Below are 27,701 nucleotides of genomic sequence, written 5' to 3'. Positions count from 1 at the left end.
CCCTGTGCTAGGTGATGTTGTTAGTAATAACAAAGAATTCTCCTCCCCTCAAATAAGAGGCAGGCAGACAGGCAGGCTTAGAACAAACAAAACTTAGAACAAACAAAACAAAACAAAAAGCCTACTTCTAGTTCTGTCTTGGTCTGGAACAGGGAGACAAGAAGGATAGAATATCATTACTAAAACACTTTAATAACATAGTTAAGTCAGGACACCACAGTCATTGGATCACGCACAGAGAGTCTAAAACTCCAGTCCAAGCTCAGTAGCATATAGAAAGGATAAAAACAAAACAAAGCCCACAGAGAACCACAAAAACAAACCTCCAACCCCAGCTGTCTGAGAGAAGACTCCAAATTCTAGAGGTGCCCCTCAACACCGCCCACTGGACACACATTCATGTGTACAAACGTGAGTTCTCCAATCATGAACTCAGGACAGTAGCAGTCACTGCCAGAGGTAGGTCTGTATTGCAGTAAATATTTTAAAAAAAAGTAGAACCTTTTATCCCGTGCTAGCACTGGCACCCATGGGGCCCCATAGCACTTTGGGGTACTTTCATCTCAGAGGCCCCATGCTTTCCCCAAGTACCCTCAGACCCAGGTGGCACCTTGCCATGCTGGTCCCTAGAGTTAATTCCGGTACTGGAGGGCATATGGAACTAACCATAATTTATCTCTGGTTAGTATATCTCCCAGCCACTGCTAGCTATGAACTCTCTTGTTCCAGCCTCCCAGTAAAATCAGGGCTCTAGAAGTCCAGCATGGGCTGGCCTATCACTGCTCCCTGCCTCAGACTCTGCTCACACTGCCAACTACCCAATGAAATCAGGACTCCATAAACTATAATTTATCAATCATGTTAATAGTTTAAATTCTCAATCCACAACACATCCACACAACAAACTCACAACCAATTAATAAAGTTATAAATTGCCCACCTAGATAAGATAAATTAGCCTGTAGAAATCCATCCCTTAAGAAATATTCGTAACAGCCTGTATCTGTTCAGAGATTCGTGGCGAGGATCGTTTACGTCTGCCTCCATGTTGCCTCTGCTCCTTTATGCCTCTCCCTTTCCTCCTAAATCTTTGTTCCCGCCTCCCTTCTTCCTTGTCCAATGACAAGCCTCAGTTTATCTTGTGTCTGCGTTCACCTGCATAACCGCATCAACCTACAGGTCTAGAAGAGAAATTCCATCTCCTTACTTCTCTGGGACACCTGCTCAGTAAAACCCTTCTGCAGACCAAAAAACTCAAAAGTGTATACACACTGCAAGGCAGTCAAGGACTGGATGGTGACTGAAGGAGACTTCAAGAGTCTGAAGGCAGGCATCAACAGTTTTCAAAGTCCTTAAATGATCCCAGCAGACACTGCAGCTGAGAACTCCCCATGTTGACAATTCTCTGTAACACAGATTCAGCTCTGTTGACCTAGTCTAGGCCTTTGCCAATGTAAGAGAGACAGTGTTTCCTGCAGCAACGAATTAATCCATCTTTCCAACCAGTTGAAGTAGCACTTCTCAGGAGCATATAGACTTCCAAAGTGTGATTAGACATAAAGGTTTAGCAAAGGATTTGACTTTGTTTATAACAGGGTCTTGATGTATAGCCCATGCTGCGTTGGAAGTTACCATCCTCCTGCCTCAGCCTCTTGATCCATAGGGTTACAGGTGATTTTTATTTGTAAGAGTCTCAGTGGCTTAAGTAAAAATTATCTCCTATGGACTTGAGAGATGACTCAGTGGTTAGGAGTGCTTAGCAGTGCTGAAAACCAGAGTTCATATCTCAGTGCTCACCAACCATCCCAGTGTTCCACAAACGCCTACAACTCTGGCTCAGAGAAATACCCTTTTCTGGTTTCCACAAACGCACACGTGTGCACACCTGCTTACATATGTGTGCACACACTCAGACAACTGCACAGACAAAAATGAATAAAATAAATCTTTTTAAAAGGTGGAGGAGGAAGAGGAAGAGATAGAGGAAAAGGAGAAGGGGAAGAAGAGAAAGAGGAGGAGGAGAGGGGAAAAAAGGAGAGAATAAGAGGAGAGGAAGGAGAAAGATGGACCTATTTGGTCTTTTAGTTCATTTTTGTGAACCTTCAGGCCCTAGGTGATATGCAAAGGCAAAACCTCTCTACCAAAAAAAAATCTCAAGTTTTTTGGGAAACATTTCCATTTGGAATTTCAGCTGTCAAGTGAGACGGCAGTTGAGTGAGTGCCTATTACTATTTAAATCAATGTAGTTTTATGCACCTCATTATAAAGGGAACAGCCCAAGTTTCTAAGTTTAATTTTGGTTTTAAAAAAAAGAAGAAGAAGAAAGTTGAAACTATATTTATCGGGCTGAAACATGAAAAGGATCCAGTCAACTTTTTTTTGGGTTCAAGTAACTTTCTCTTCGTCATCTGTCACTCCTCTGTCAGTTAAATTCTAGAGATAAGTTTGTACCAAAGTATGGGCTGTCTGTGGTTTTCTGCAGCTCCTGGGGAATAGATCATCTGGGTGAAGACCAGCAGATTGGTCATTTTTAACTTCACCTCTTTCTCGCATTTCAATAGGAGGGACAGGTACATGGTAAAAGTAATTTAATAAATCTCAGGTTACATTAGGTTTGTGAGAAAAAGGGGGATGGCCCAAATTTTGCCCTGCTTCTATGGCTAATGTTGTTTGTTCTTCTGGCTTCAGCCTTGTATGTGAACCACAGAGACAATTAGCTCAGGGCTGCAGACAGTATATTGGTGTTTTAAAGAACTTTGTCATCACAGAAAATGAAGCACTAGGATTAAGAGTCAGGATTCAAGGTCAACTATAAACCTGACACCTGCCGGACTTACCATGTGCAGAGAGAGCTCTGTGTTTGGAATAAACAGAAGTTTGGAATAAACAGAACTTGGAGAACTGAAGCGGAAGTCAGCCTAGGGCAGGATTCCTCCTCAGACCAGGCAGGGCCTGATTCACACTGTTCTCAGTCAGTTCGTGCCCCGCAGACTAAACGGGTCAGGCACCACAGGCTGTGGGACCAGGGGTCACTCCTCTAGTCCTACCACATGGAACCAGAGTGGGACCTCTGGCCACCATCCTTTTGGCATCTTTAGAAACGGGGTTTACTTTAGTTTGCCTTGGTTTAGGACAGCCCAGACTGGCTTTGAGTTTCTGATCTTTCTGCCTCCCAAATTGGAAACGATATATACGAAAGAGAAAACCAGAGCAGGCAAGATGGCTTGGTTGATAAAATGCTTGCCTTGCAAAGGCTTCCTAATGCTCACTACCAGTCAGCCCAGCCTACTTGTCAATTCCAGATGAATGAAAGATACCTCGAAAATTAAAGTGGACAGCCCCTGAGGAACAAGGAACAACACTGGAGGGTGTACACACACACACACACACACACACACACACACACACACACGGGTAGGGGGGAGCTGAGGGAGATCTGACTATGAAGGACACTCTTGGCAGGGGTTAGCATATATGGGAAAATGAAAAGGATGAATGGAAGTTCCTGTGGCCTCCGGAGCAGGAAGATCCTTGCAGAAGTGTTTTTTGCAAAACGCCTTTCAGTCAGCATGCATTTCACGGGGAATGTAATGGCCGTTTTAAATGAGAGGAGAGAAGCTGTGTGGTGGCACACACCTATAATCCTAAGACTCGGGATGCTGAGGCAGAGGGATCAGTAGTTTCAAACAAGCTCGAACCACACAGCGAGACTCTGTCTTTTAAAAAAATAATAATAAAGTAAAATAAAATAAATGGGATGAGAAAAGGGGCAGAAATTCAGTGTAATCCCTCATAGCAACCCTCAAAGGTCTTCATGGGAAAATCATGGACACAAGAGGCAGAAGGCACCCCTATGACATGCTAAAGAGCCACGGTATGCCTAAGGCACAGTAAATGGCTACCAAGCCCTTTTATTGAAAACCCCCGGACAAAAAGAGTTTCCTCTCAAAGTGGCAAAGATCAGTATCTCCTCAGTAGTTACCCTGTTAGAGCTGGTTAGACATTACTAGCCCAGCTTGACGACAAAAAAATGTATGTGTTGGTTTGCTCCTGTTAACGTGGAGGAGTGGCATTGCCTTTAACGCTTTGTCATGGGTTGTCACTGGAATGACTGCTACTGCTTTTCGCGGTGTTCTAATTGGATATTAGCTCATTTATGGGACAGAGTTGGGAAGAGCTTTTGCCCAGGCGACTTGTAACGGAATGAAATAAGCAGATGTTATGCATTCTAAAGTTACTGCGAGGTTTTTATGAGCTGTTAGAGGCTGAGGTGCTCTGAAAATCCTGCTTGAATTGCAGCTTAGTTGTGAACACAGCAATCACATCACTCTACTTGAGCGGACAGCGCCAAATGCTGGAAGTTTCTTTTTGAGCCCGCAGGGATAGCTCGGTGGGTCGGGCACCTGCTGCACAAGTGTGAGGGCATGAGTTCCAGATGCCCAGAACCCACATAAGGCCAGATGCTGTAGTGACCATCTGAGACCTTGTGATCCTCCTTCCAGACAGACGGTGGGGAAAGGAGAGTATCAAGGTTATCAGGTCAGGTGGCTTTCCACTGCAACAGTGAGCAAGCTGCCTTTCGAATGGAGTAGAAGGCAAAGACTGATGTCCGAGGTTGGCTTCCCACCTCTACATGCACAGTGACATGTGTCGTGCACTTACATGCAAACACACACACACACACACACACACACACAGAGAGAGAGAGAGAGAGAGAGAGAGAGAGAGAGAGAGAGAGAGAGAGAGAGAGAGACACCTCCCAAATATAAAAGAGAAAGAAAAGAGTTCCTGGAGAAAGGAAATGCTCACACTGGGTCGTGGAGAGTCCGATCCCCTCTACAACTCTTTCTTACATAACCTACACACACCCCACCCACATAAGAACTCTCGAGGCCCCAAACTGAGGCCATAAGTGTTGCAATTTCAACCTTAGTCTTCGATTGTAGCCCTTCAGAGTTACTGCCCAGCTCGAAGCAGTTGGCAAGACACAGATGGCTAGGAAGATATTTAAATGAAGACACAGGCAGGCATGGGGGAACACCCATGTCACCCAGCACTTGGGAGGCAGAGGCAGGGGGAACCAGAACTCAAGGTGATGTGTGTCTTAGTTTGGTTTTTATTGCTGTGAGGAGACACCATGATCAAGGCAACTCTTATAAAGGCAACCATGTAATTGGGGCTGGTTTACAGTTTCAGGAGTTTAATCCCTTGTCACGATGGTGGGAGGCATCATCAGTGTGCAGGCAGACATGCAAAAGAGCCTCATTTCACACCTGTGATTCCAAGCACTTAGGTGGAAGGCCAGCTCTGTGTTTCATAAAGTCACAGGGTCAGTTTTCTCTTTCCAGGACATGGCATTGTAGGATGTTTTGTAATGCAGTGGCTTGATGAGGTGGGAGGGGATGCCTTAGCGGGCTCATGCTGAAACATCCCCCTGCCCCAAACGTACCAGTCATAGGACGGGTCTGGTATAAATGAAGTTTATTTGGGGGTATGAGAAGGGGAGTGAGAAGGGAGTGTGGGAAAGAAAGGGACAGAGAAGGACAGAAAGAGAGAGGAGAGAGTAAGAAGGGAAGGCACCGGCTGGGAACACTGGGGAGTGGAGGGAGGACTAGAAGAGAGAGAGGTCAAAGAGAGGGAGAGGCCAAACAGTCCTTTTATAGCAAGCCAGGCACCTACCTGGCGTTGCTAGGCAACTGATGGGCAGAGCTTAGAAGAAATGCTAACCTGGCACACAAGGTAAATAGGTACACCATGCTTTAGTGGGGCAAATGATTTACGCCAAATCTCTACGAGACTCCTTTTTTTTTTTTTCCGGAGCTGGGGACTGAACCCAGGGCCTTGCGCTTGCTAGGTAAACACTCTACCACTGAGCTAAATCCCCAACCCGAGACTCCTTTTAGTTCCATATTTTCATAATATTTGGGCTTGAGTCGTTTATCTACCTCTTTGGGGTGCTTCACAGATTTATCTTCAGAATAGTTAGGCTTGCAGTAAAAGGAAGTGAAAGTAAAGAGCTAACAGCCAGTGTCCACCTTACTCCCCTCTCTATGGACACCTGGTCCCACAGTGGTACAATTGTTACAATCTACATTTGTAACAACCCAGACATGTCACTATCACCCAGGGCATGCCAGGTCTAGCTCTCAGTGTTCTGCGTTCCATAGGTTTGAACTATGCATTCACCCACCAGTGCGTATCATTCAGATAGTTCCACTCCCCCAGCCACCCTACCCTCCTTCTCCTCCCTAGCCACAACATATCAAGTACAACTTTGTCTTTCTCGTTCTCTCCCTCACCTACAAGTCTTTATTTATTCTTATGCTTCTCTAGCTCAGTGTTGGCGCCTGAACCTGGTCTCATCCCTTTTAACCTTCACACTAGCCTGATTCATAGACACTTCATTTCTGAGAACCCTTTTATTGCGATATTATAATAAGAAGATATTGTCTGTAGATCGACTAGTAGACCTCGTCAACAGCATAGCTAATTTCCATTTTGAACGAGGGTGCTGGTTGACTCTCCTCTGTCTTTTGATTAGATAGACTCTCAGGAAACACCAGAAAAGGCTCTCACGCAGACTACCACCCACAAACACATACTCCCAAGCTTTCTTCTGCTCTTTCTCTACCCTTCAAATATATCAATTATTTCAAAATTCCTAAGTTCTCTCAAATTGGTTCCCTTCGCCAGAGTGGGTGATGGGCAGGATATTTAAAGCTTTCCATGCATCCGGGGCAGTCTCAGAAGGAGTAGATACTGTTCTTGGCACTTTATTTGGTCATGTCTACTAAGAGCCTGCGCTCACCTTTGTGGTCACAGTATTAGCCCAGTTCCCGGGCATGGGAGGGGCAGGTCTCAGCTAGCCAGTCCACCTCCCAACACCCCCTAACGAGTAGTTGTAAAACAACTTAGGGGTAGAACAAGTGATCTGTTAACACAGCAGAGGATTGGTAAAAGACTTGCTGAAATTCCAACAGCCTCTCCCCAACCGCAGCCACCCATCTTTGCCCAGATAACGGTTATGGTTGCCAAGGAAACCGGACTAAAGAGCTAGACAGAAACTCTGTCTCCTTTGGTTTCTCAAGACTCACAAAGCAAGCCCGGCTGTGAGCAGAGCTGGACGTGGCTATGGTAGATTTATGGTAGATTTATCATTTACTTAGCAGAACTGCTTTTGAGTCAGTCACACCGCAGTGTGCGATCCTCCCCTCCTCTAAAAGTTAGGTCTTGAACCTAGAGTTTTCCAATGTCTGACAAATGGTAAGAGCTTTGAAATTCATTGTCTCTGATTAAATTCAAGTGTGGGACAGATGGCTAAGTCTGAGTACATGTCAGACAGGCGGAACACTTAAGATTTGCAACAGGCAGGACCAGGAATTAGCTGTTAACTGTTTGCATTTATTCATACGTTCATGTGCATCATGAATGCGGCTGTAGACGCTTTACTCAAAAACACTCCCAAACAAAGCAACTCTCTCCCTGTGCCAGGCCAGATGCCCTCCTTCAATTCCCTTCACTCAAGATCCTTTCTCCTCGTGCTATAGGAATTATGTGCACCTTTTATACCCAGGCATTCAGGGCAACAGCAGCAACCTTCTCAACCCCTTAGCTTGTCCAGAACCCACAACTTGATCCTCACCTCTTTTCTGGGAACCCGTCTATTGAGATATTTACTTATTTTAATGAACAAACATTTGTCTATAGAAAAGGGGGTAGAGACAAAAAGCAGCCTCAAGCAACTGCAGCTCATTCAGAGCTGTCACACACAGCAAGGGAACCGGGCCACCGCCGCTGGCAGAAACTCAAAGGAAGTCAAGTGGGAAGGCTTCATTGTAGGGGAGGAGGGAGGAGAAGGCTGGGGTTGAATAGAGTCGGTCAGCTTTGGGAGACAGCAGGTGGGCCCACTAGATGCCAGCCAGCATCCTGCCGTGGTGATTGGTTGGAACATACATTTAGTTTTGTTTTTTTTTTTTTGTTTGTTTGTTTTTTGTTTTGTGTGTGTGTGTGTGTGTGTGTGTGTGTGTGTGTGTGTGTGTGTGTGTATGTGGCTTTTTTTTTTTGAGGGATGAAAACTTTGGAACCTGTCAGTTATTAATCAAGAACTGGCCGTCCGAGGCTCTGTGTGTGTGTGTGTGTGTGTGTGTGTGTGTGTGTGTGTGTGTGTGTGTGTGTGTGTGTGCGTGTGTGTGTATGCAGAAAATTAGCATGGGTGTAATTCCTCATGAGCATTCATCCTTGTTTTTAAGATACATCTCTAACTAGCCTGGTGTTTGCCAAATCTGCTAGACTGGTGACCAGCAAGCCCCAGGGATCCTCGGGCCTCCAGCTCCCCACACCCCTCTTCTTGAGTCTCCATGCTTGCACAGCAAACACTTTACTAACTAAGCTATCTCTCCAGTCCCTTTTGAAGCTACTTTTTATGGGGGTATTTGGCTTTCTGGACCAGTTGCAAGACATTGTGATCTGAGTTCTTCCAAGACTGCTTAGAAATAGGCTAGCTTTCTGGTTGGTGACTCAGTTTGAGTCTTAAGTCGTTATCAACCTCCTAGGGGTCTGATTTTTCCTCTCCTCCCTTTCTCCCTCCCTCCCTCCCTTCCTCTGCCCCTCCCTTCCTCTCCCTCTCTCTGTGATGTTATCTTTGGGCATCCATTGTCAGGATTCTTTGAGACATGGCAAAGACACGTTGCACTTGCTTGTTTGCCCTCATGCCAGGCAGCCTCAAGAGCCACTGGTCTCCTCAATCATCTCCCCAAGTCCAGGCTTCTGGACACAACAGATCAAGCCAACCTTGAGCTCCCAGTCTTAGTCTCTTGTCTCTTGGTCATCTCCTTCCACATTTCTAGGCCTATAGGACATTCCAGAGAGCTTGCCTGGAAATCCAGGGTCCCTAGTCCTTTGGACTAGTTATGTAATCTCTTTAAACTGACTCCCTGTTGTACTGGATGGGGGGCAATCAGAGGCTGCTCTGGAGGGCAGCCGTGAGAAGGAATCACTCCTCAGCAGTGCTGTGCAGTCTTCACACTCACCTGCCAGGGCAAACGCTGGAGTTGACATCCATTCACATGCTCCTCCCAACCGTGTTATACAAGTATACATTACCAAGGACATACTGTGTGCCTGGCACGAGCTTGGCGCTTTCCTTAAATTCATTACACTGCTCAGCTTTGCTCTTTGCACCTGTTGGTGGAGCCTCCATTAGGACGGAGGAAGCGGGGCTGAGAGACGTTGAGAACGGTTTCTGCATGTATCTAAGCTAGTGACTGTCAAGCTCATCACTATCGGGGTCCTCAGGTCATCATGGCACCCACACATGTCAACAGAACTGTGGTTTACAGTGGCTCTGCTATTGACTGTGAGAGGCAACCCCACACACACCACCCACCATAGTGGATAACCTGGGTTCATCAGTTGTCGGTTCTCTTTTTCCCCTTACTGGTGAAATCAGTGCCACTGGCTTGGGGATGGGGGATTCTCTCCCTAGCCATTCATCCATCTTGATAAGTTCACATGATCTGGTTCTTATCAAGAGATTAAAAGTGAATCTGTTAGGCAAACTATTAGCATGCTAAGGAAAATAAAGCACTTCCTTGGGCATATGTCTTTTCACCCATTCTGATCTCCTCAGAAAACAGATATGATTCTGGGGGTGTAGCTGCCACCCCATGATCACGAGAACTAAGGTCCAAGCCCAGGAGAACAAAGTCTAGAGAATCTCGTCAGACTCCTGACAGCACGCCCTGGTGATATGCTAGGCACCCCTGGTTTTACCACCATGGACAGATTGCTGCCATGCAAACAGAAGTCGTTGAAACTTTCATGTTTGAGCTGATTCTGCTGTCTGAAGGTGAGAGGTTATAATATGGAGCACCTTCTTCACATGTCCCCGTGTCCCAGCTGAGCTACATACACACACAAAAATCTGTCCAGGGCTGGGGACACAGCTCTGCTGGTAAAGTGTTTGTCATATAAGCCTAGGGACCAGAGTTCCATCCCCAGAATCAACTTTGAAGGCCACGTACAGTAGCACATGGTTATAATCCCAGAGCTGGGGAGGCAGTAACAGGCGGATTCCTGGAGCTAACTGGACAGACAGCCTAGCCTAGTGAGCCAGCCCCAAGGCCAGTCAGAGACCATCTGAAAAAGCAAAGTGGGTGCCACCTGTGGCTAAACAACACCGAGGTTGTCCTCTGGCTTCCCAATGCATGTGTACACAGTTGCGAATTGCCATCTAGGGCACACACACACTCACATATACACAATTTTAAAAGTTCTGTTCATAACAAGTCTCCATTAGCAGTTATTCTCCACTCTTCCAAGTTTCACTTATGAACTTGTGTCAAGTTCCCCTCTTCCCCATCATCTGTTGTCATACTTGTGTGAACCACTAGGTTTCCACAGGTCACACACACTCTGCCTTTGGAATCTAAAGACTCGGACATTTGTTCCCAAAAGCTTGGCTCTACCCCAGCCTCACCCAGCATGGAACCAACTGAGCCTTCTGTCAACTCAAGGTCTCTGCTGGCACCTTGGTCAAGGTCCAGCAGTTGTAACTGCATTATGCCTGCTCACGAGACTGACTCCTAGAGTCCCTATTAGGTTGCATTTAGTTTCTGGCCAGGGAAGACTGTGCCCAACATTGCTCTGCACACGGGAACAATCAGGAGCCTGGCCCAAGTGATAAAGGGACATCGGTGTGACATGAAGCCACTGTGAAGAGAGAGCAGGAGGCTTCATCCAGCTCCACACACAGCCAGCTGTCAACTCAGAAGCAGCCAAGTGTGTCTGCAGATCACACTGCATTCTGCCTCCTTCCAGAGAATGACTGACACTCTTCAAACCTGGGTGTCATTGGATAGGGAGAACAAGGCTCCACCCCTTCCTCAGATAGCTCTTTAACAAGGTACAACCCACTAAGAAGCATAGTCTAGATTCCAATATAAGGAATGCACAGAGCACTTCAGCTTACAAGTGACACAGAAAGGATGAATGCTGCTTTGCTTAAAGATTTCCTACTCTCATGATGCCGAACTCAGGCAGAGACAGGGAACAGAGTTCAAGGTCAGCCTTGTCTACTTTTGAGAGTTTAAGTCAGCTAGAGAGTGAGAGGAGGGAGGGGAGAAGGAAGAGGAAAGGAGAAGGAAGGGAGAGGAGATAAAGAATCAAATAATTTTTTTATGTGCAAAACTCCTTCCATAGAAATCGGTGCTAAATGGTTAAAGATACATTCAGAAAACACTTAAAATAACCTTCATTTTGATTTAACGAGAAAAGACATTTCCAATGCTTAAAACTTCATTGCTGTCAAATAAAAACTCATACATACAATGAAGAGAAAATCTCTAATAATTTATTGACCTTCAGTTTCACATCGTGAAAAAAAAATAACAGTTTTACAAAACCTCAAAAATGTAGTGGAAGCAAACAACATACGAACACGACCGTCTTCTAACTTCTACAGGGTTTGGTATGTGAACCACATATTCAATAGCCAAGAGAGGGATATTATGCGGCTCTAATCACTCTTATTCAGACAGGTGTCAAGCCTGAGAAAAGAGGCTCCACCATTATGCCAGAAGTGGAAGGCTGCCCTTTGTTATCCGTTTCCAGGGCAACCGGCTCACAAAATAAGAAGAACCTCCCCTGTCTTATGCCAGGGTTTTTGTGTGTACTGTGCTGTGAATTGTATTTGCTTCAAAGTGTGGGACATTTCACAGGGCGAGAATGGTCAAGTAGCAGGCCCGAATGCCTAGATCAATTGAATGAGCGGGGAGTCTAGAAAGTTCCCCTGCCGGCTGGGGGCCCACCCTTGCTGGGCAGCTCCCTCTGGCTCACACAGTAATTAACAGAGGATTCAAGGCCGGGCCACAACTTTGAAACAGCTGCAGAGAATTCTCCCTGCTCTCAGCAGCAGTGACGTGAAGATCTTGAGACAGATTTGCATTGTAAACTGTGGAGCTGAGACAGCTACGAGACAACTGATCATACCACCAGGGTACAATCAGACACTTACTGCTTAGGATACATCTAAGGACCAGAAACTGACTGCACAAATGGTCCAACGGCTCATTTGTTTTCTTTTGGTCCGACTACAGTCCACTTACTCATGGCATAGACAGACGTGTATAATTAGCCTAAAGTACTAAGGTGAAGAGAAATGTTAAGGAATTATCTGTCGTTAGACAAGGCAAACACACTCACAATGTAAAGGTGGTTATCTGTCTTAAATCCTATTTTTTTTAATACAGCACTGTGAGAAATAGGGATCAAAACAGGCAGAGTTGCAAGCTCTGGTCTTCCCCAGATCCCCAGGGAAGTGCCCACTGTGATCTAACACTAATACCTACCACTGCACATGTTTAGTAAACAAGTACTTAAGAGGGGCAAAGAATGTATTCACAAATGATCCCGACAGGACCGGAAGACCTCCACTGGCCACCTCTTCACTTTGGCATGGTGTGTGACCAAAGATGCCACTTCCGCGTACCAAAGCTCTCTTTCAACATGTATCTAAGGGTGGACACTAACGTTTACATTGTATCAAAATGGATGTTTTCCAGGGAGAATTTCTAGCCAGGCTGGTGACTTTGTTTACACTCAACACATTTTAGTTTTCCCCCTACTGGTGTGGTTACTCAGCCAGGGTAAATAAATAGATAAATAAATAAGCTTTGGACAATGTCTTCACCTGTGCCCTATATACAGAAGTATTCTGGAACCTCTCCAAGGTTTCAGGCTATTACACAAACAGGGGGAAATACTATCAAGTAATTTGGTCCTTTCCAAGTGTCAGCAGCCGAGACCAAAGTTAGGTAAGTCAGACAGACAGGAGAAAGGAGGGCAGACCAATACCCTGCCCTTGTGGGTCCTGCCGTCAGTGTGACCGTGGAACCTCAGTAAGGGGTGGTCTAGGAACGGTGACTTCATAGTTTCCCTGCCTCTGGGATGTAATTTAAGTTTCCATCTCAGAATCTGTCTCTGTCCGGACACTTCAAAAATGCACCCTTCCCCCACCCACCCTTTACTTATCCTCCAAATTATAGTCCCAAAGTTTTCTTTTTGTGTGTCTGCGTGCACGCACACGGCAAAGCACACCAACAGCTACGAAATGTGCAAAACATACGACCGTCTCCACAGGCCCATACACGTGGAGACAACAACGTAAGCACTGTTTCAGCATGCAGGCCGCAAACAATAAATAGCTAAATCTAGAACACATTTCTTAACAGCCAAGAGAAGGTTTAAAGTCACTTATAAATAGCATCTACCAAACAGCCGACCAACAATGTCCCCATTGTTTCCAGACGTTCCTGGGGACCACAAGTCTTGGAGATGAGTGGAGAGTCCTGGGGTTCCCCCTTATTCAGTCAGCCAGGTCAGCTTCCCTCCTGACCCTTGCTCGGCTCTGCATCTCTAACAGCAGCTGGAAGAGAGGCTTCAAGCTCAGTCCTCAGAGGAAGCTGACAACCATTTCAAATCTTGCACATAAATGGTGGGGCCGTGGAAATCAGAAGCTGAATGAGGTACAACAAGGGAAAAGCCCAGCTTCTCTCTCCCTTTGAGGGGCTGATTAACGCTGACATTAATCCACAATTACCAGACAAGGACTAGATCACAAGTTCAGTCATTCATATTTAAACCATGTGCTACTTACATTGGGGGAAAAAAAAAACCCGCCCCCTCCCCCACCCCTTCCTTCATGTCCACTTAAAGAGTGTTCACAAGGTGCAGCCAATGGTATTCGAGGAGTTTAGTAGCAACTGCTCCTGTTTTTTTTCTTTCTCTTCATTAAACTTGCCTTCTTCAGAGCAGAAACGACATCTCGTGTGTGTCAGAGTGAGCTAAAACAGGAGGAAAAACAAACAAACAAAAAGGTATGAAGGATTTGTGATACAACGTGGTTTAAGACATTTGCTATTAAGCACACAATTTAGAAAAAAATTATAGGCTCGGGGCAGAACTGGGCAATACCACTCCTGAAGGTCTGAAGTCAACAGAATTGTGTTCAGTAGAAAATGTGCACACCCAGCAAGTTGATACCATGAGGATGGTCAGTCCATAAAACAATGGTGCCCATTCCTTTCTTACCTTATACACGAGTATGTTCAAACTCAAGCCTACACATGCTGATACTATGACAAGCTGCCATCTTCTGTTTCCAATGTTTGGAAAAAGAGCTACTGTGACATAATCACTAGGGGGAGGAGGAATCAAGAAAAGGAGACAGCACCCTAAGTCCACTGATCATAAAGAATCCAAGGTAGGCTTTTCAGAGATAGAAGGTGGCCACAGTTTAAAATCCATCTCCAACGCTCACTGCCTTGATGTATACAAGGAGGGACAAAGGGAGTTTTTGCAGGGCCACTCGTTAATTGCATCAAATTCTTGTCTTTGGCTAGTATGTGTTCAGAAGTGTGAGTCAGTTCCTTGTTGTTTCTCTTGGCTGTTGTCTAATAGTGATTCAAGCCTGCAAGACATTCCTTAGCCTTCGGTGTCATCCCTAAGCCCCACCTCCCTGTAACCTATACAGTCACATTAGGCCAAAAGAATGTGTCTTGTAATATGTAACATTTCAAGCTGTGGCACACGCAGAAAGAAAGAGGGGGGAATTTCTAAAAGAAGTCACAAAGCAAACAGAAGTCCGCATCCTGTCAAGCAGAGGCCATAAAACACCACAAAAATCACTAGAAAATCAGAGTGGTTTCCCTGACAGAGCAGCAGGGGTCAGTTCAGATCTCTACGGTGGATGAGGCTTCTGACCTGGGAAGGTGTCTGCTAACCTTGCATGCATTCAGCTTGGGCCAGTATTTGGAGGACTCAGACTGGAGAGCCATGCTAACACCCAAGGGCCAGGTCTGAATGTCATTCCACCCAGCTCTAAGTGTCTTCAACAACATCTTGCGTACAGTAAACTTTAGAAATTTAAACCATTGTTCTGTAGGAAACTGAAAAAAACTGGCTTTGATCAGGGACTCACGGCACCCTTTAAAAGCAGCAAGCTGGCCCTATCAAGATCAATTTCTCTGCGCTTGACTCTTCCGTCGGGAATACCAAGGGCGAAGAATGCTGTTTTACATGTAACACGACATTTCTTTTGCTCTGTTTCCCAGGGACCGGAAACAAGCGATTAGGTTCAAATACCTTAACACACTCACTCTGAGCTGGAAAAGGGAGCCAAAACTGAAGAATAGAAATCACAAACAGCTGATAATCAAAGGAACAGAATGTCCCCAGGACACACAGAGTGAACTCCAGCCAGATCAGAGCAAGGTCTCACTGCAGGAAAAGCTGGCTCTGGGCTTAACTGGGGCTAGGTGTTCTCACCACCCACTCATCTGAACTGGAACAGTTTTTTGGACATCGTGATTGAAATCACTCTCAACGAAAGAGCTGTCCCAAGTCCAGAAAGATCTGAAACGAGGACCGGAGAACACTCGTAACCTCTCTGCTTGCCTCACCTTCCCGTCTTTGCTTCCCATTCTCCCGGTAGTCATTTCTGACCTACTGCCACCGATCACCCCTGGCAATTTTTCTAGCTCCACTGCATACACAGCCAGTTCTGGACTAACTCTTAATTTTGAATCTGTTAATTAGCGCTTTTCACCTAAGACGTTCTTTAGACCTGCTTGAGAGTTGAGTCATGCACCCGTATCTCAAATGAAATAACCACTCGCAGAACGCTTGTTTATTCTGGATTACTGGGATGCCAGCAAGGTTGCACAAACCAGTTTGGTGTGGGCTGCTGTCAGGAGATTGGTCCTCGGAGGAGGTTTCTGACTTGCTGCTCCTCTGGAGGAATCTCATGCCCAGGGACCATTGCCCTGCTGGCTGGGACAGGCTGTGGCGGGGACAGCCAAAGGGTTGTAAACAGACATAGCAGGATGTGAAAGGGAAACTGATCTTGGTGCTTGTAAGTGAGCTACTGAATGTGGGCAAAGAAAGGTCAAAAAGATGAAACCCCTCTGCTTAGCTCACCACCACCAAGGGGTACCCCCATTTTTCCTTTCAAAGGCCCCGTGAAAGGTGTGCCACCCTAAGGGAAGTTGAACCAACATTCCCTGGTAATGAGTCTGTACTCAGAGTCCTCCACAGTGACATTATTTTCTTCTCTTACTGTTAGCAGTGAGTAGGGAATCGGTGCGCCCCTAGGCTCTCTGTTAAACCAGTTTGGGTTTTGTCATTGTTTTGTCAACTTGACAAAAGCTAGAGTCATTGGAGAGGAGGGAACCTCAGTCAACTTCACCTCTACAGACCGTTCAGACAGCTTTTTGATTTATGATTGATGTGGGAGGGCCCAGGCCACTGTAAATGGTGCTGTCTCTGGGCAGGCGGTCTTGAGATGTATAAGAACGCAGTCTGAGGGAGCTAAGGGAGCAAGTCAGTAGTGAGTAGTCCCTTCCTCACTCATGGGCTGTGACCTGGTAACACACAAGAGGAAATGACACCCCCCACCCCACCCCCCGTTTTTTAGTCGTGGTGTTTACCACAGCCAACAGGAACCTAGCACGCACGCACGTACACACACACACATACACACACGCTGCACCAATTCCTGAGGATGCTTCACAGTAGCTAAGCAGTCACACGTGACACCTAACTGTGCAGACTGAAGATTAATTATTGGATCCAAGAGAATAATATGTTCTTACTCACGCCAGACAACCATTATGTACTCAGCTATATGACACAGGACACCAATTTTGTTGGTCCCAGCAATAGGGTCAGGCTGACCGGTTAACTCTTAAAAAGGATGAAGTCAGGGCTGAATGTGTCTCCACAAGGGTCACCTTCCATGAGAACCTAGATCACCCTCCAAAACTAATCCATGCTCTGAAGGACGAGTATAACCTGAGGGAAGACATTTTAAATATGCGAATATACAACCTTGGTGTCAGTAAACTAGGAAAGGTGAGCCGTGTTTTTCTAATTCTATTAAGTACAGAAAGATCTGAAGACGTGAAATCGGAATAGCAACCCAGTCTCTCTGGAACGATACCGAGATGAGGTTCAGGCTTATCAGGTAGCCGTCTGACTGCATACTGAGGTGTTTGTGCTCTGGGCTCAGGCTCCCCGGGTGGATTCCTTACGGACCTTGACCACTTGTTGAGGTCTATGACTTTGGGCAATTTACAAGTCAGGCTCCATAGGAATCACGGTTGTTCACCTGCCTAGGGAGATTAGAAATAACATCCCAGGGGGTTTGTTCTGAGCATCCAAAGGATGCTTTTGTGAAGCACGTGGTCCTGCTCTAGGAGCACAGTGAGCATTTTACAACCACTGGCTGGAATCACGAATGGGAGTCTGGGTTTCCCAACTTGGCTGGATACTCGGATCCCTGGAAAACTTTCTTTAAGGTACTGCTAGCGTGGGTTCCACTCCAAACCCAACAAAATAATGCCTCTAGAATGGGCAGTTCCTAAAAATCTCTTTGGGAGATTCTGAGGTTCAGTGATAGCTGAGAACCACTGGTTTCTGTTAAGGAGGGGTTTTAGTAGGGGCCAACGCCAAGCGGTTCTGTTGCAGGGGCGCAAAGTCTTTCATTTTTACGTGTGTGACTTCAGATGGAGAACAGGCAGTACATCTCGCTCCCCGTCCTCTGAACTCAAGTGTGCTCCTGCTGCACCCCCGGCTACGGTTCTTACCTCACTCGTGCTCTCCTTGGTTTGCTCTGCATTAGGAAGGCAGGTGTTTCCAGGTGCTGACGAACGCGGTAGGGATCAGAGAGTAGGGAACCGTGGTTATGCTGTTCCACACATCTAAAGTCGGATCGTAACAGTCCAACGTCTTGCAGCGCTGAATGCCGAAGTATCCTCCAACCACGTAAAGCTTGTTCCCGGAGGCCACGGCATGGCAGCTCATGCGCTTGGCTGTCACGTCTCCTACCTTGGTCCACTGGTAAGTTTCACTGTTGAACTTGTAAGCAGAGCAGGCTGAGAATTCTGTATCCCCACCCATGATAAAAATCTGGTTCCCCAGCACAGCTGCGGCTGTGTAACGCCAGGGCTGGGGACAGGTGGCTGGAACTGTCCATCTGTTTTCACACTGGTCATAACACTGAACCTTAGGAAGCTTGTCGTGGCTTACGCTGGTACCTCCGAAAGCGAACAGCTTGAGCTTGGCGCTCACTACAGCAGCATTGCTGACACCTTCTCGGAGTGGGGCTACCATGGTCCATTTGTTGGTTGTGGGGTCATATTGTTCTACTTGCTTTAGAGAGACTGAAGGAGAGGCTGGGAGGCAGCCAGTTGCAGCTGTGTGCCCACCGACCACATACAGGCAGTGCTTCAGTTCGGCTGATCCATGGCCAAACCTGGCCACCAGCATGGGGGCAGCCTTGGACCATTCCTCATGCAGGGTATCATAAACCCAGACATCTTTTGAGACTCCGTTCTCTGATCCCCGCCCCCCAGTAATATACACTTTGCAGCCAATCGCACACGCACTGAACTCTTTCCTCGGGCTGGGAATGTCAGCCTTGGGAATGATTTCTTTAGCCTTCTGGTCTACCAAGTACAGTTTGTCACACATGAAAGTCTGCCCTCCCAGGAGGAACAGGGCGTGGCCAGTTTTCCGAGGGCGAGCACAGAGACTGGTGACCACGCCGTCATTCTGTAAGATTTTTAGTTTGCACCGGATGGCCTCTTCCACAATCTCCTTACTCTTTCTCTGCTTGGTGATGAGTTCTTCCATTGCCACGTTCTCCATGAGATAGATGGCAGGAAGGAGGGCCAGCCTCACTGTCTGCAACAGTTCCGGGAGGTAACAGTAGCGTTTCTTCAGGTCATAGCTAATCCAGTTCATTGCAGACTCATACACCAGCCTTTCGTCTTCTGTCTCCAGTTCTTCGCTGGACAGGAGCTGCACCACCATGTCCTGGGGCAACTGGAGAAAATCTTCATTCTTCCGGATGGTTTGGAAGTTGCTCAGACACATTCTCCAGGAGAGTTCGTACAGCTTGGTGCACTGGTGGGCGTCAGACAGCAGCAGCATCCCTAAGCAGTTGGTGGGATGCAGGTTCTTCTCCAGGAATTCTGCACATGCATCCCTGATGTCCTGAAACTCCAGCATGTCACCAGCCTCCAGGAGGGACTCAGCATTTTCTTCATTGATGATGACCCGGGAGGAGTATGCGTAGTCCAGAAGCAGCTCTAAGACTTCTGGGTGGATGGAATTGTCGAAGTTCACCTCACTGTCCTGGCTCTCTTTCAGGCCACCACTGAACATGGCTTCGAAGTAGCGGCTGCAGGCAGCCAACACTGCCCGGTGGCAAGGGAAGGTCCTGTTTCCCGCATGAAGGAGGACGTCTGTAAAGAGCCTCTGCTGACGCAGAAGGTTCAAGTGAGTGAGAACACTGTCGGCATAGGAAGACTTATGAAACAGGTAGATGTTGATGGAGCCGCTGCTGGCCCTGGACTTGCGGTTCTCATGCACGCTGACGGACATTTTGTTTCAACTCCTAAAAGAAAACCAAACAAACCCATTGAAGACAATGCTCTTGATGTTCCCAGCTGTAGCGCAAAGCAACAATCACTTAGACAAAGAAAACAGAGCCTTGTTGTTGTTAGTCCTGCAGCCTCCCGGTCTGAGGAGGAGGGTATGGCCAGAACAAAGCGGGAGAGAACAACCTGGAAGGAGACACAACCCTTATAATGCTGTTGAGCTATTCTGAACCATTCATGGTTGGGGGTGGGGGGCGGGTAAGGGGAAGTGGGCTAAGGGACTGGAAGCACGGCTTAAAACTGGGTTTATTTTGGAAGACCTGACTGCCAACTGTCAGGATACAGAGGTTCTCGGAACTGTAAGTCAGCAGAAGCTGAGGGAGGCAGGTCTCAGTCTCTCAGTTCCCAGAGCCAGGCCAGCTGATTCACTACAGGCCACTTAAAATGCCAAGCTTCCCGCTCTCATAATGCCAGGAACATCAGGAGGCCAATGGCTTTAAAGCCCTATGCAATATAAAGCCATGTGTGAAACAAACGCCTATAATTAGAAAGTCTATTAAGAATTCCTTTGGTCAGATCCAAACTCTGCATACACATAACTACCCAACTCCTGAAGTGGTCAAGCTTTTACTCTAAGGTAAAAGACACAGTTTCTAACTAGACAGCTCTACCACTACTGAGCTCTAAATGCACCAGAATGTAAACATTTCCGTCCATTGATCAGCAGGCTGCAGTGGAAGCCCAGGATAGATTCTGGCCACAATTACCTCCCATCTTTCTGAACCTGGACAGCTTCCAAAATCAGACTTTGGCACATAAAAGGAAGAATGTTTTGAGCAGGCAGCTCCGTGCTGTTTTTCTGTTCTTCCTGCTCTATACCCATTCTTGGAAAACCATCACAAGAACAAAGGATGCTTCCACCCACCTCTTTGATTAAACACTCCATCACCAGGACTGTTACGTACCTGCAGATACCGCACCTGCATATTGGGAGTTCAAACTGCAAACGGTGCTTTATGTAAATTTAAAAGCACAAAGGGAGGTGTGTGTGTGTGTGTGTGTGTGTGTGTGTGTGAGAGAGAGAGAGAGAGAGAGAGTGAGAGAGAGAGAGATTGATTCATGTGCCTATGTGTGAATTTTAACAGCCATTGTTCATAAAGGGCCATTGTAGAATTTATTGGCTAACTATAGTGCTTTTCTAAGTACCAAAATTAGCATCAGTGGAATCTAATGCTATCTTTTTTGAGTATCTGCTGTAAGAAAACTGGGGGCCAATAAGGTGGACTATGTCCACTGTCCATCTTGAAAAATGGAATAAACTCCCCCTTCTGACAGAACTCTTCTAGGGCTCTAACAGAAGATAAAGCCTTAAGAACCTGCCCCTCAGGATTCCAGAGGTTGCTTATGCCAGGGGGACAGACCTTGTAGTTAGCTACTGTTACCTTTTCTGACCCAAACAGCCAGAACTTACAGCACAGCTGAAACCCTGCTCTTCCTTCAGTCATTCAGACCTTTTTATTTATACTCCAGGAATTATTAATAAATATAGATGACTTACCAGATTCATGAGCTATATAACTGCATCCCTCCACCCCCAGCAGCTGTGAAAGTCGGCACTGAGAAAAGTAACAAAGGTAGGTGTTTGCCCGGACATTCGCCCATGTCTTTAGGTGAGGTAACTTGTTTTCCTCTGCTTTTGGAATGTTACCTTTCACGATGAGTAAACAAGGCCAAGGAGAACTAAGAAAGCATCAAAGTTACAAAGCTCCAGTGTTACAAAACCTTTGCAAGCACCCAGAAATTTCCAGTAGGTAGGAAGATGAGGAGGACCCAAGCATCACCCCTATCTCAAGCACCAATCCTACCTCAAGCGAAGCCCAGCTTAACCCCATGTAGAAAGTTCTGAAGAATGACCCATTAGAGGCATCCTCTGTGAATACATTAAGCTTACCAAGTGTTCAGAGCCCATGAACTTGCAGCCTGCTTGCTTTACCACTGTGATGCCATTTAAATGAGTGCAGTTCAGTCTGAGTTATTCTGAGGAAGATTTTAAGCCTAAACCTCTAAATGATTGTCTACTCTATGGAAGCTGCCTCCTCTCGGGCTGCGAGCCAAGAAAGGAACGCCAGGAACACAAGCATCTAAGTGCTAGCAGGCTGAGCTGGAATCCCACAGGGCTAGAGAGTCAGGGTGGTATAAAACAACTACAACCAGGTGTATACTTAAGAAAACAGTTTGTCTAGAAGACCTACAAGACGTGCAACACGCTGCTGCGTCTGTGTTTTCTAAGTCCCCCCCCCGAAAACCAGAAGGCACCGTCTACCCTATCACCTTGGACCCCATCCCACAGGAAAGGGATGTCACGGTCACAATTTCTCATCTTGCAACCACTGTATGATTAAAACAAAAGGTGCACTTGAAGACCCAAGGGAGACAATGTGCTCCCTGGTTTAGAAGCACGCAAACATCAAAATAGCCACAGAAATAATGTATACCTTTTCTAAACACACCTTAAACATAAAATGAATCGTTCTTCCCAACATTTTTTAAAGCCCCCAGAGACATAAGTCTGAATGCTAAGGAAATGGTCCCCCAAACGCACATATATACTTAACTTGCATCTACAAAGAAGGCAGAGAAAAAGACTGCTATTACTGTGAACATCAAAAGGGCATCTAGTTCAGTAACTTCGGCTCATTTACTCCTGTTCACACGCATGATGTCTGCCTCCAACACTGGGAGCACCTCCGTCTCTCTCCTGGTTTGAAGCTTGATCTCAATCCCACGAGAAAAGACACCAGGCAGATGTTCTCCAGCATTCACATTATTGACAACAATGGAACCACACTATAAAGATGTTTACAAAAATAGCTCTTCGCCACAGTCCCCTACAACACTTGCAACGCTATTTAACACGCTGGACATGCCAGTGAGGGCGACACCAAATTACAAGTCCAAGTTCACCGTTTCATCTCCACCCCGCCCACCAATTCCTAGCCTTTGAAATTAATGTCATTCTAAAAGGCAAAAGCTTGCAGGAGAGGAAACTCGTTTTTCAGGAACCAGTTTTCATTCATTTGGCTGAAGTCAAGTGCCCGCATGAGGAGGTCTGGGCATGGCCCCCACCGTCCCCCGGAACCGGCTACGAGGCACCCTGGGGAACCGATCCCACGCTCTGGGCTGCCTGAAGGCTGCTGGGAGCCGGGGTAATAACATCCCCCAACCTGGCTCCTCGCACACACCGAGACTTGCCCGGGCGTTACACTGCAGAGGAGAGGCAAGTCGCTCTCCCAGTGCTGTCTCACACCAGCCACAGTTCTGCCTCGAGAGCACCTCCTGGGCTTAAGCCACAGCCAGGGTGGCCGGCGCCGGCTCGGTGCTCGCAAGCACACCCTGCGGCAGACCTCCCAACCCCCGAAACCCGGGCGCCCGCAACAGGTTTGGGGTTGCAGGGCAAACTTACAGTAGTGGCGACTGGCCTCCGCACACAACCGGCTGGGGTTCTTGCCTCGGTCACCCGCAGGGAGCCGAAGAAAGGCGTCTCTGTTCCAGGAAGCGGTGGCGATCGCCGGGGAGAAAAGAGCGCCGGGAAGGGAGGCGATGGCTTCCCGGGTAGTGGCTCTCAGGCCGGCTCCGGCAGGCAGCTGATCTCGGTCTCCCGATCAGCAGCTACGGACCTGGCGCCCCGGCCGGGCCAAGCGTCTGCGGGCGCTCGCCTAGCCAGGGGAGAGTGAGCCTGCGGCGGCCGCGCCGCTAAGGAAGGCGGGCTGCACGCAGTGGGAGGGAGCCGGGCTGCGGCGGGAGCGCTGGCGGCCGCCTGGCGTCGGCTCTGGGTCTCTGCAGCGCCTCCGTCGCGCCGACCGCTCTGAGGCTGCGGGAGCAGACTGCGCCGGGCCACCGTGCGCCGGGCTATAAGTTGCGCCCGGGAGGGGGCGCGTATGCAAAGAGACTCGCTAGTGGGAGGAGGGAGGAAGCGCGTCCACGCTGCGGGCTGGAGCGGGAGGAGCTGGGGGCTGGAGGTGGGGGCTGTCGGGGGGAGTTTGCCGGAGAGGAACCAGGGAAGTGGGGCGGGGAGTGAACGGAGACAAAGCGGACGCCCTAGCTCAGCTACGGGCAGCTGCAGCCCCTGGGGACCGCGAAGAAAATAAGTTTGAGGGGCTCCGAGGACCTTCGCCTCTCCGGGTCAACCCTATTCAAGGCTGGGTCGGGGGCTGGGGCGTCCACTGCAGGGGAAAGCAGCCCTGGGAGCTTTCCTGTGCTCAAGGGTGCGGGGAACCTAAGAATGCTCAGTGGAATAGTCAAGGCCAGGCCGGGGGTCCCACGCACCGGCAAGCACAGCCACTCATTGGGTTAGATCCCCCAACCGCAGGCAGAGCCTCGTTCCCGCTGGAGCAAGGGAAGAAGCCCTGGTTTGGACCTTGGGGACACTGCGGGTCGAGCAAGTGGACTTTGGGTTACTTGCTGGCAAGAAGCCAGACTTCTACTCCAGGCTCTTGCCGGGTGTCTGCCTTCCCCACCCCAAATTGGTGAGGAACCCGCGACAGGACTCTGCCTCGCTCGGAGCTGGAGCCACAGCAACCCCGGCTGGGTCCTGCGGGCCCACGTGTTTCGCAACCAATCGCCAGGGCCGCTAGATTCAAAGCAAACTCCTCCAAGGAGCAGTCACGCTGCCTCCTCCTGGTAGGGAAGGCGTCTCAGTCACCTCGAGACTCGGCCTTTCTTGGGTTTTGTTGGTTGGTGGATTTTGGAGCTCAGTCAAGAAATAGTACCCCACCCCACACACACACACACACACACACACACACACACACACACACACACACACACACCGTAAAGCCTCGAGAGTATTCGAAAAAAAAATCAATTCATGTAGCCACAACTGTTTATGACTCTCATTTCTGACTCTTTGTGCCAGGGCATTTGGCTGGGAGCTAAAACGCCACTTTTGAGTTGGCTCTTACTCCGCATTTGAGATACGTAGGGACGAACTGTATAGATCATTGGCCCAACCCCTTATCGTACAGGTGAGCAAGGAAAAGTCTTGGGCGATGTGAATTGCCTGTCTGGAGATCTGCACACCCTCAATAGTGGCCCGGGAGATCGACTTTACCCTGTCCTCTCCATTTCCCCAACGCTGCGCCCCGAGTCTTCCTTTTCTTAAAACGCCAGGCGTAACAAAGGTTTAAACCGGCTCAGGAGGCTCCACATGGCGCTTCCTGAGACCACAGCCTGCTGAAACCAGTAAGGTCGGTTCTTTATCCCAGCTCCCCTTCTGGCTTCCTCTCCCATTATCCAGGCTGATAAATTTTGCTCATCGCAAAGAAAGACAGTGCCCTCTTAAGTCCTTTCTTAGCATTAACTCGTCAGCCTCACTACAGCCTTTTCAAATCTGTTTCCTATTTTAATTTTTGATAGCGTCTTGGCTCCATTTTGCTTTACAAAGCCGGAAAAGCTCAATGGATTCAAAGTAAGAACCAGGTGCCGTGGGGGGTGGGGGTGGGGCAAGGAGCCAGGGGCAGCAAGAGCCAGGCAGGCTCAATTTAGTTCCCGAGGAGAGAAAGATACAACCAATAGAAAGCAAACGGGTGGAAACGGAGTTCTCACCAGAGATAGATTCTCACAAGGGGGAAATGGGAATGGGTCTCCATGTCTTTTAAAAACACCTTTCTATGTTCTGTGGCCAGGTATGAGAGGCACCACGGCCGACTACTGCACTTTCTGGTCCCTTCCTTTTCTGTTTTCACCTGTCTGGGATTGGGTCAAGCACAAATACATTGGTTTAGGGGACTAACACTTAATGTGTTCCAGTGGAGCAGTGTTCCATTAAGAAGTTAACACATCTTCTCTTTTGACGAAATACGTCTTTTCTTTTCCCCAAAGCCACCTTGAACTGCTGCCGCTGCCTAGAAGCAGTATAAGTACATACGTCAGCTGGATGGTTGGGGATGTTTGCCAGAAGCCACCTGGCAAAGGACAGATAATCGTGTCTATTGCATCTACCACCTGGAAATTGCAGCATCCACAATGAAGCAAACAGTGAAGTTTGCTTCCCTTTGTAGAGAGCTTGGCTAAGCAAGTGGTGCTAAAAGAATGCCAAGTCCAGCCAGCCGTTCTCCCCTGCTGTATCTTTTCTGCCTAATTAGCGCTTCCCCGTGCTTCAAAACAAGAAAACAAAATTGCAGCCTGGAAACTCCTGAAATGAATTCAGGAACCCTATACATCCCTTCATCTGCTACTGGGAGATAAGCAATTCGAGGTGATGGGATTTGTTTATGTGGGTTATGCAAACCAGAAAACGCTGAAGGACACAGGAACTGAACTTACATTTTAGGAAAGTGTGCGTTTCCGATGACCCTTAGACCACAGTGATTGGCTCGAGCCAGAGTATGAGACTTCTTCAGACTGTTGGGCGGTTTCAAATGCCTTCCTCAAGGCTGAGAGTGATTCGCAAGTTGGTGGATTTATGATCATAGAAACTCAAACTATGTCATTTTTATGGCGTCTTCCGGCCAATGGTAAGAGTCATTCTTATCGCCTTGTTCACAGGAAGCAAAGGTGAGTTGTGTGCATGTACAGGAAGAAAACTCCACAGAATCGGGATTGCCCTGGACTAGAACAAACAGGGCCGGATACCGAGACGTCAGACCTCAGGAGAGGAGGCCACTCCTTTGCTTTGTACAACAGCCTGAGCTTGATTCAGGATGTTAGATAGGTTGGTCCTGCGGGCCGCTGGGAAGCTGTCTTTGCCTGGCCTTGGGACACTAAACCAAGGTTGTTTTGAATGCTGTTAAGAAGGCTTTGGCCTTGTTATCTTCCTTAACAATATTATTTTTGCTAGGCTGCAAAATCAGCAGCGTGGGGTTAAATGTATTAGCTGCCTTCAAACCTAATCTATCTTCATTCATTCCTAATTATTCTCGGGCTGAATTAATGAGAGTGATTTAATTAACACCATACAATCACAGTGCCAGGGACTGGACAGCTCAGGGGATTAGACCCAACTGGGCCAGGCAGCTGCCACCCTGCCACTTGCAGGTTCCCAAAGCCTTACCCAAATTCAGACATGTCCCCTGCTGGGATTCCAGAAGGGCCCCCCTTTGTTCTTTGAGTCCCTTTCTCGATCTGTGTGAGGAAGATGGTGCAGCCCTCCAACCTAGGCTTTGAGAACCAGGCCCAGTAGAGTCAACATGGCTGAGGGCCAAATGCCCACCCAAGGTGCGATGACTAATTTTTATTGTCAACTGGACTGGATTTAAAATCACCTAGGAGAGACATACCTCAAGGCATATGTCAGAGAGGGCATTTTCAGAGAGTTTCCATTGGGGAGGAAGACCCCCACCCTGAATGGAGACAGTGCCAGCCCATGAGGTTGTGGTTTCAGGATGAATACATGGGTGATGGGGGGGGGGGGATGGAAAATGAACTGACCACCGGCATTCACCTCCCTCTGCTCACCGAAGATGCAGTGTGACCAACCATCTCACACGCCTATAATCCTAAGCACCACCGCTCCCCACGGTGGACTTTATTTCTTTAAATTATGAGCCCAAATAAATCCTTTTTTCTCCTTAAGTTGCTTCTTTTCAAATACTTGGTAACGCCACCAACAACAACAAAAGTAAGAAGCACACGGAATCTGTGCTTTTCTTTTCATCGGGTTGAATTCGTGCTAGGAAGCGGGCATCCAGCCAGAGGTGCTATCTCCTGGTCACACAAGTGTGGAAGGAAAAGGAAAAAGGGATTTGCAGTGGGAGAGATGGCGGTGGGAGTCCAACCTCAGGGGAACAGGGACAGATAACCTCGCCCTCACTGAGCGCCCTCCTTCCGCGTACATGCACAGGTGCGCATGCGCACGCTCGTGTTCCGTTCAGCTGAGAAGACCAAGCTTGTGGTGTCTACCTCAGTAGAAAAGGGGCTATGGCTCTTGCAAGGTGACAGTTTCATACTGAAAGCTCTGAAGGAGGACCACAGCCACTAGCAAATGTAGGGATTGGTCCTTCGTTCCCAAAAGAGGACCTGAAGGGCTCAGCACAACCCCCTTCAACACCTCACCGACAGATAGACAACCTAGAAGAGAGCCCCTAGAACCTGTCAGCAATCCTCTTAGTTCAAAATGAGAATAAGAGACTAACTGATGAGTCGGCAACACTGAGTAGGTCTCAGAACACAGTAGGTCCGTGATCACAAGGCTGATCCCAGAAGAACAAGAGGTCTGGGTTGGCAGCCTTGTCTTTGTTATTTTTTTTTTTTTTTTTTTTTTGC

At 47.8% G+C, this 27,701-nt stretch overlaps 1 protein-coding gene and 1 long non-coding RNA gene across 3 annotated transcripts; one reads left to right on the top strand and one right to left on the bottom strand.

Moving 5' to 3' along the window:
* Window positions 1-11,323: 11,323 nt before the first annotated feature.
* Enc1 (ectodermal-neural cortex 1) lies at window positions 11,324-23,187 on the bottom strand. The gene is given in 3 exon segments (NM_001003401.2): window positions 11,324-13,841; window positions 17,643-19,456; window positions 22,903-23,187. A coding segment is annotated over 1 exon segment (1,770 nt). The 5' UTR covers window positions 19,444-19,456; window positions 22,903-23,187; the 3' UTR covers window positions 11,324-13,841; window positions 17,643-17,673.
* Window positions 23,188-24,454: 1,267 nt separating this feature from the next.
* LOC147996004 (uncharacterized) lies at window positions 24,455-27,011 on the top strand. Of its 2 annotated transcripts, none has more exons than XR_015670451.1 (2): window positions 24,455-24,685; window positions 25,320-27,011. It is a non-coding gene; the product is annotated as an uncharacterized LOC147996004 (long non-coding RNA). The 2 variants fall into 2 exon arrangements; XR_015670452.1 differs by having other exon boundaries at window positions 24,484-24,906.
* The last annotated feature ends 690 nt before the right edge of the window (window positions 27,012-27,701 follow it).

Source organism: Rattus norvegicus, chromosome 2 (assembly GCF_021556685.1).
Source record: "Rattus norvegicus strain SHRSP/BbbUtx chromosome 2, alternate assembly SHRSP_T2T, whole genome shotgun sequence".
Lineage (NCBI taxonomy): Eukaryota > Metazoa > Chordata > Mammalia > Rodentia > Muridae > Rattus > Rattus norvegicus.
Note: the sequence above shows the minus strand (reverse complement) of the source record. Positions and strands in the feature narration are given on the sequence as shown.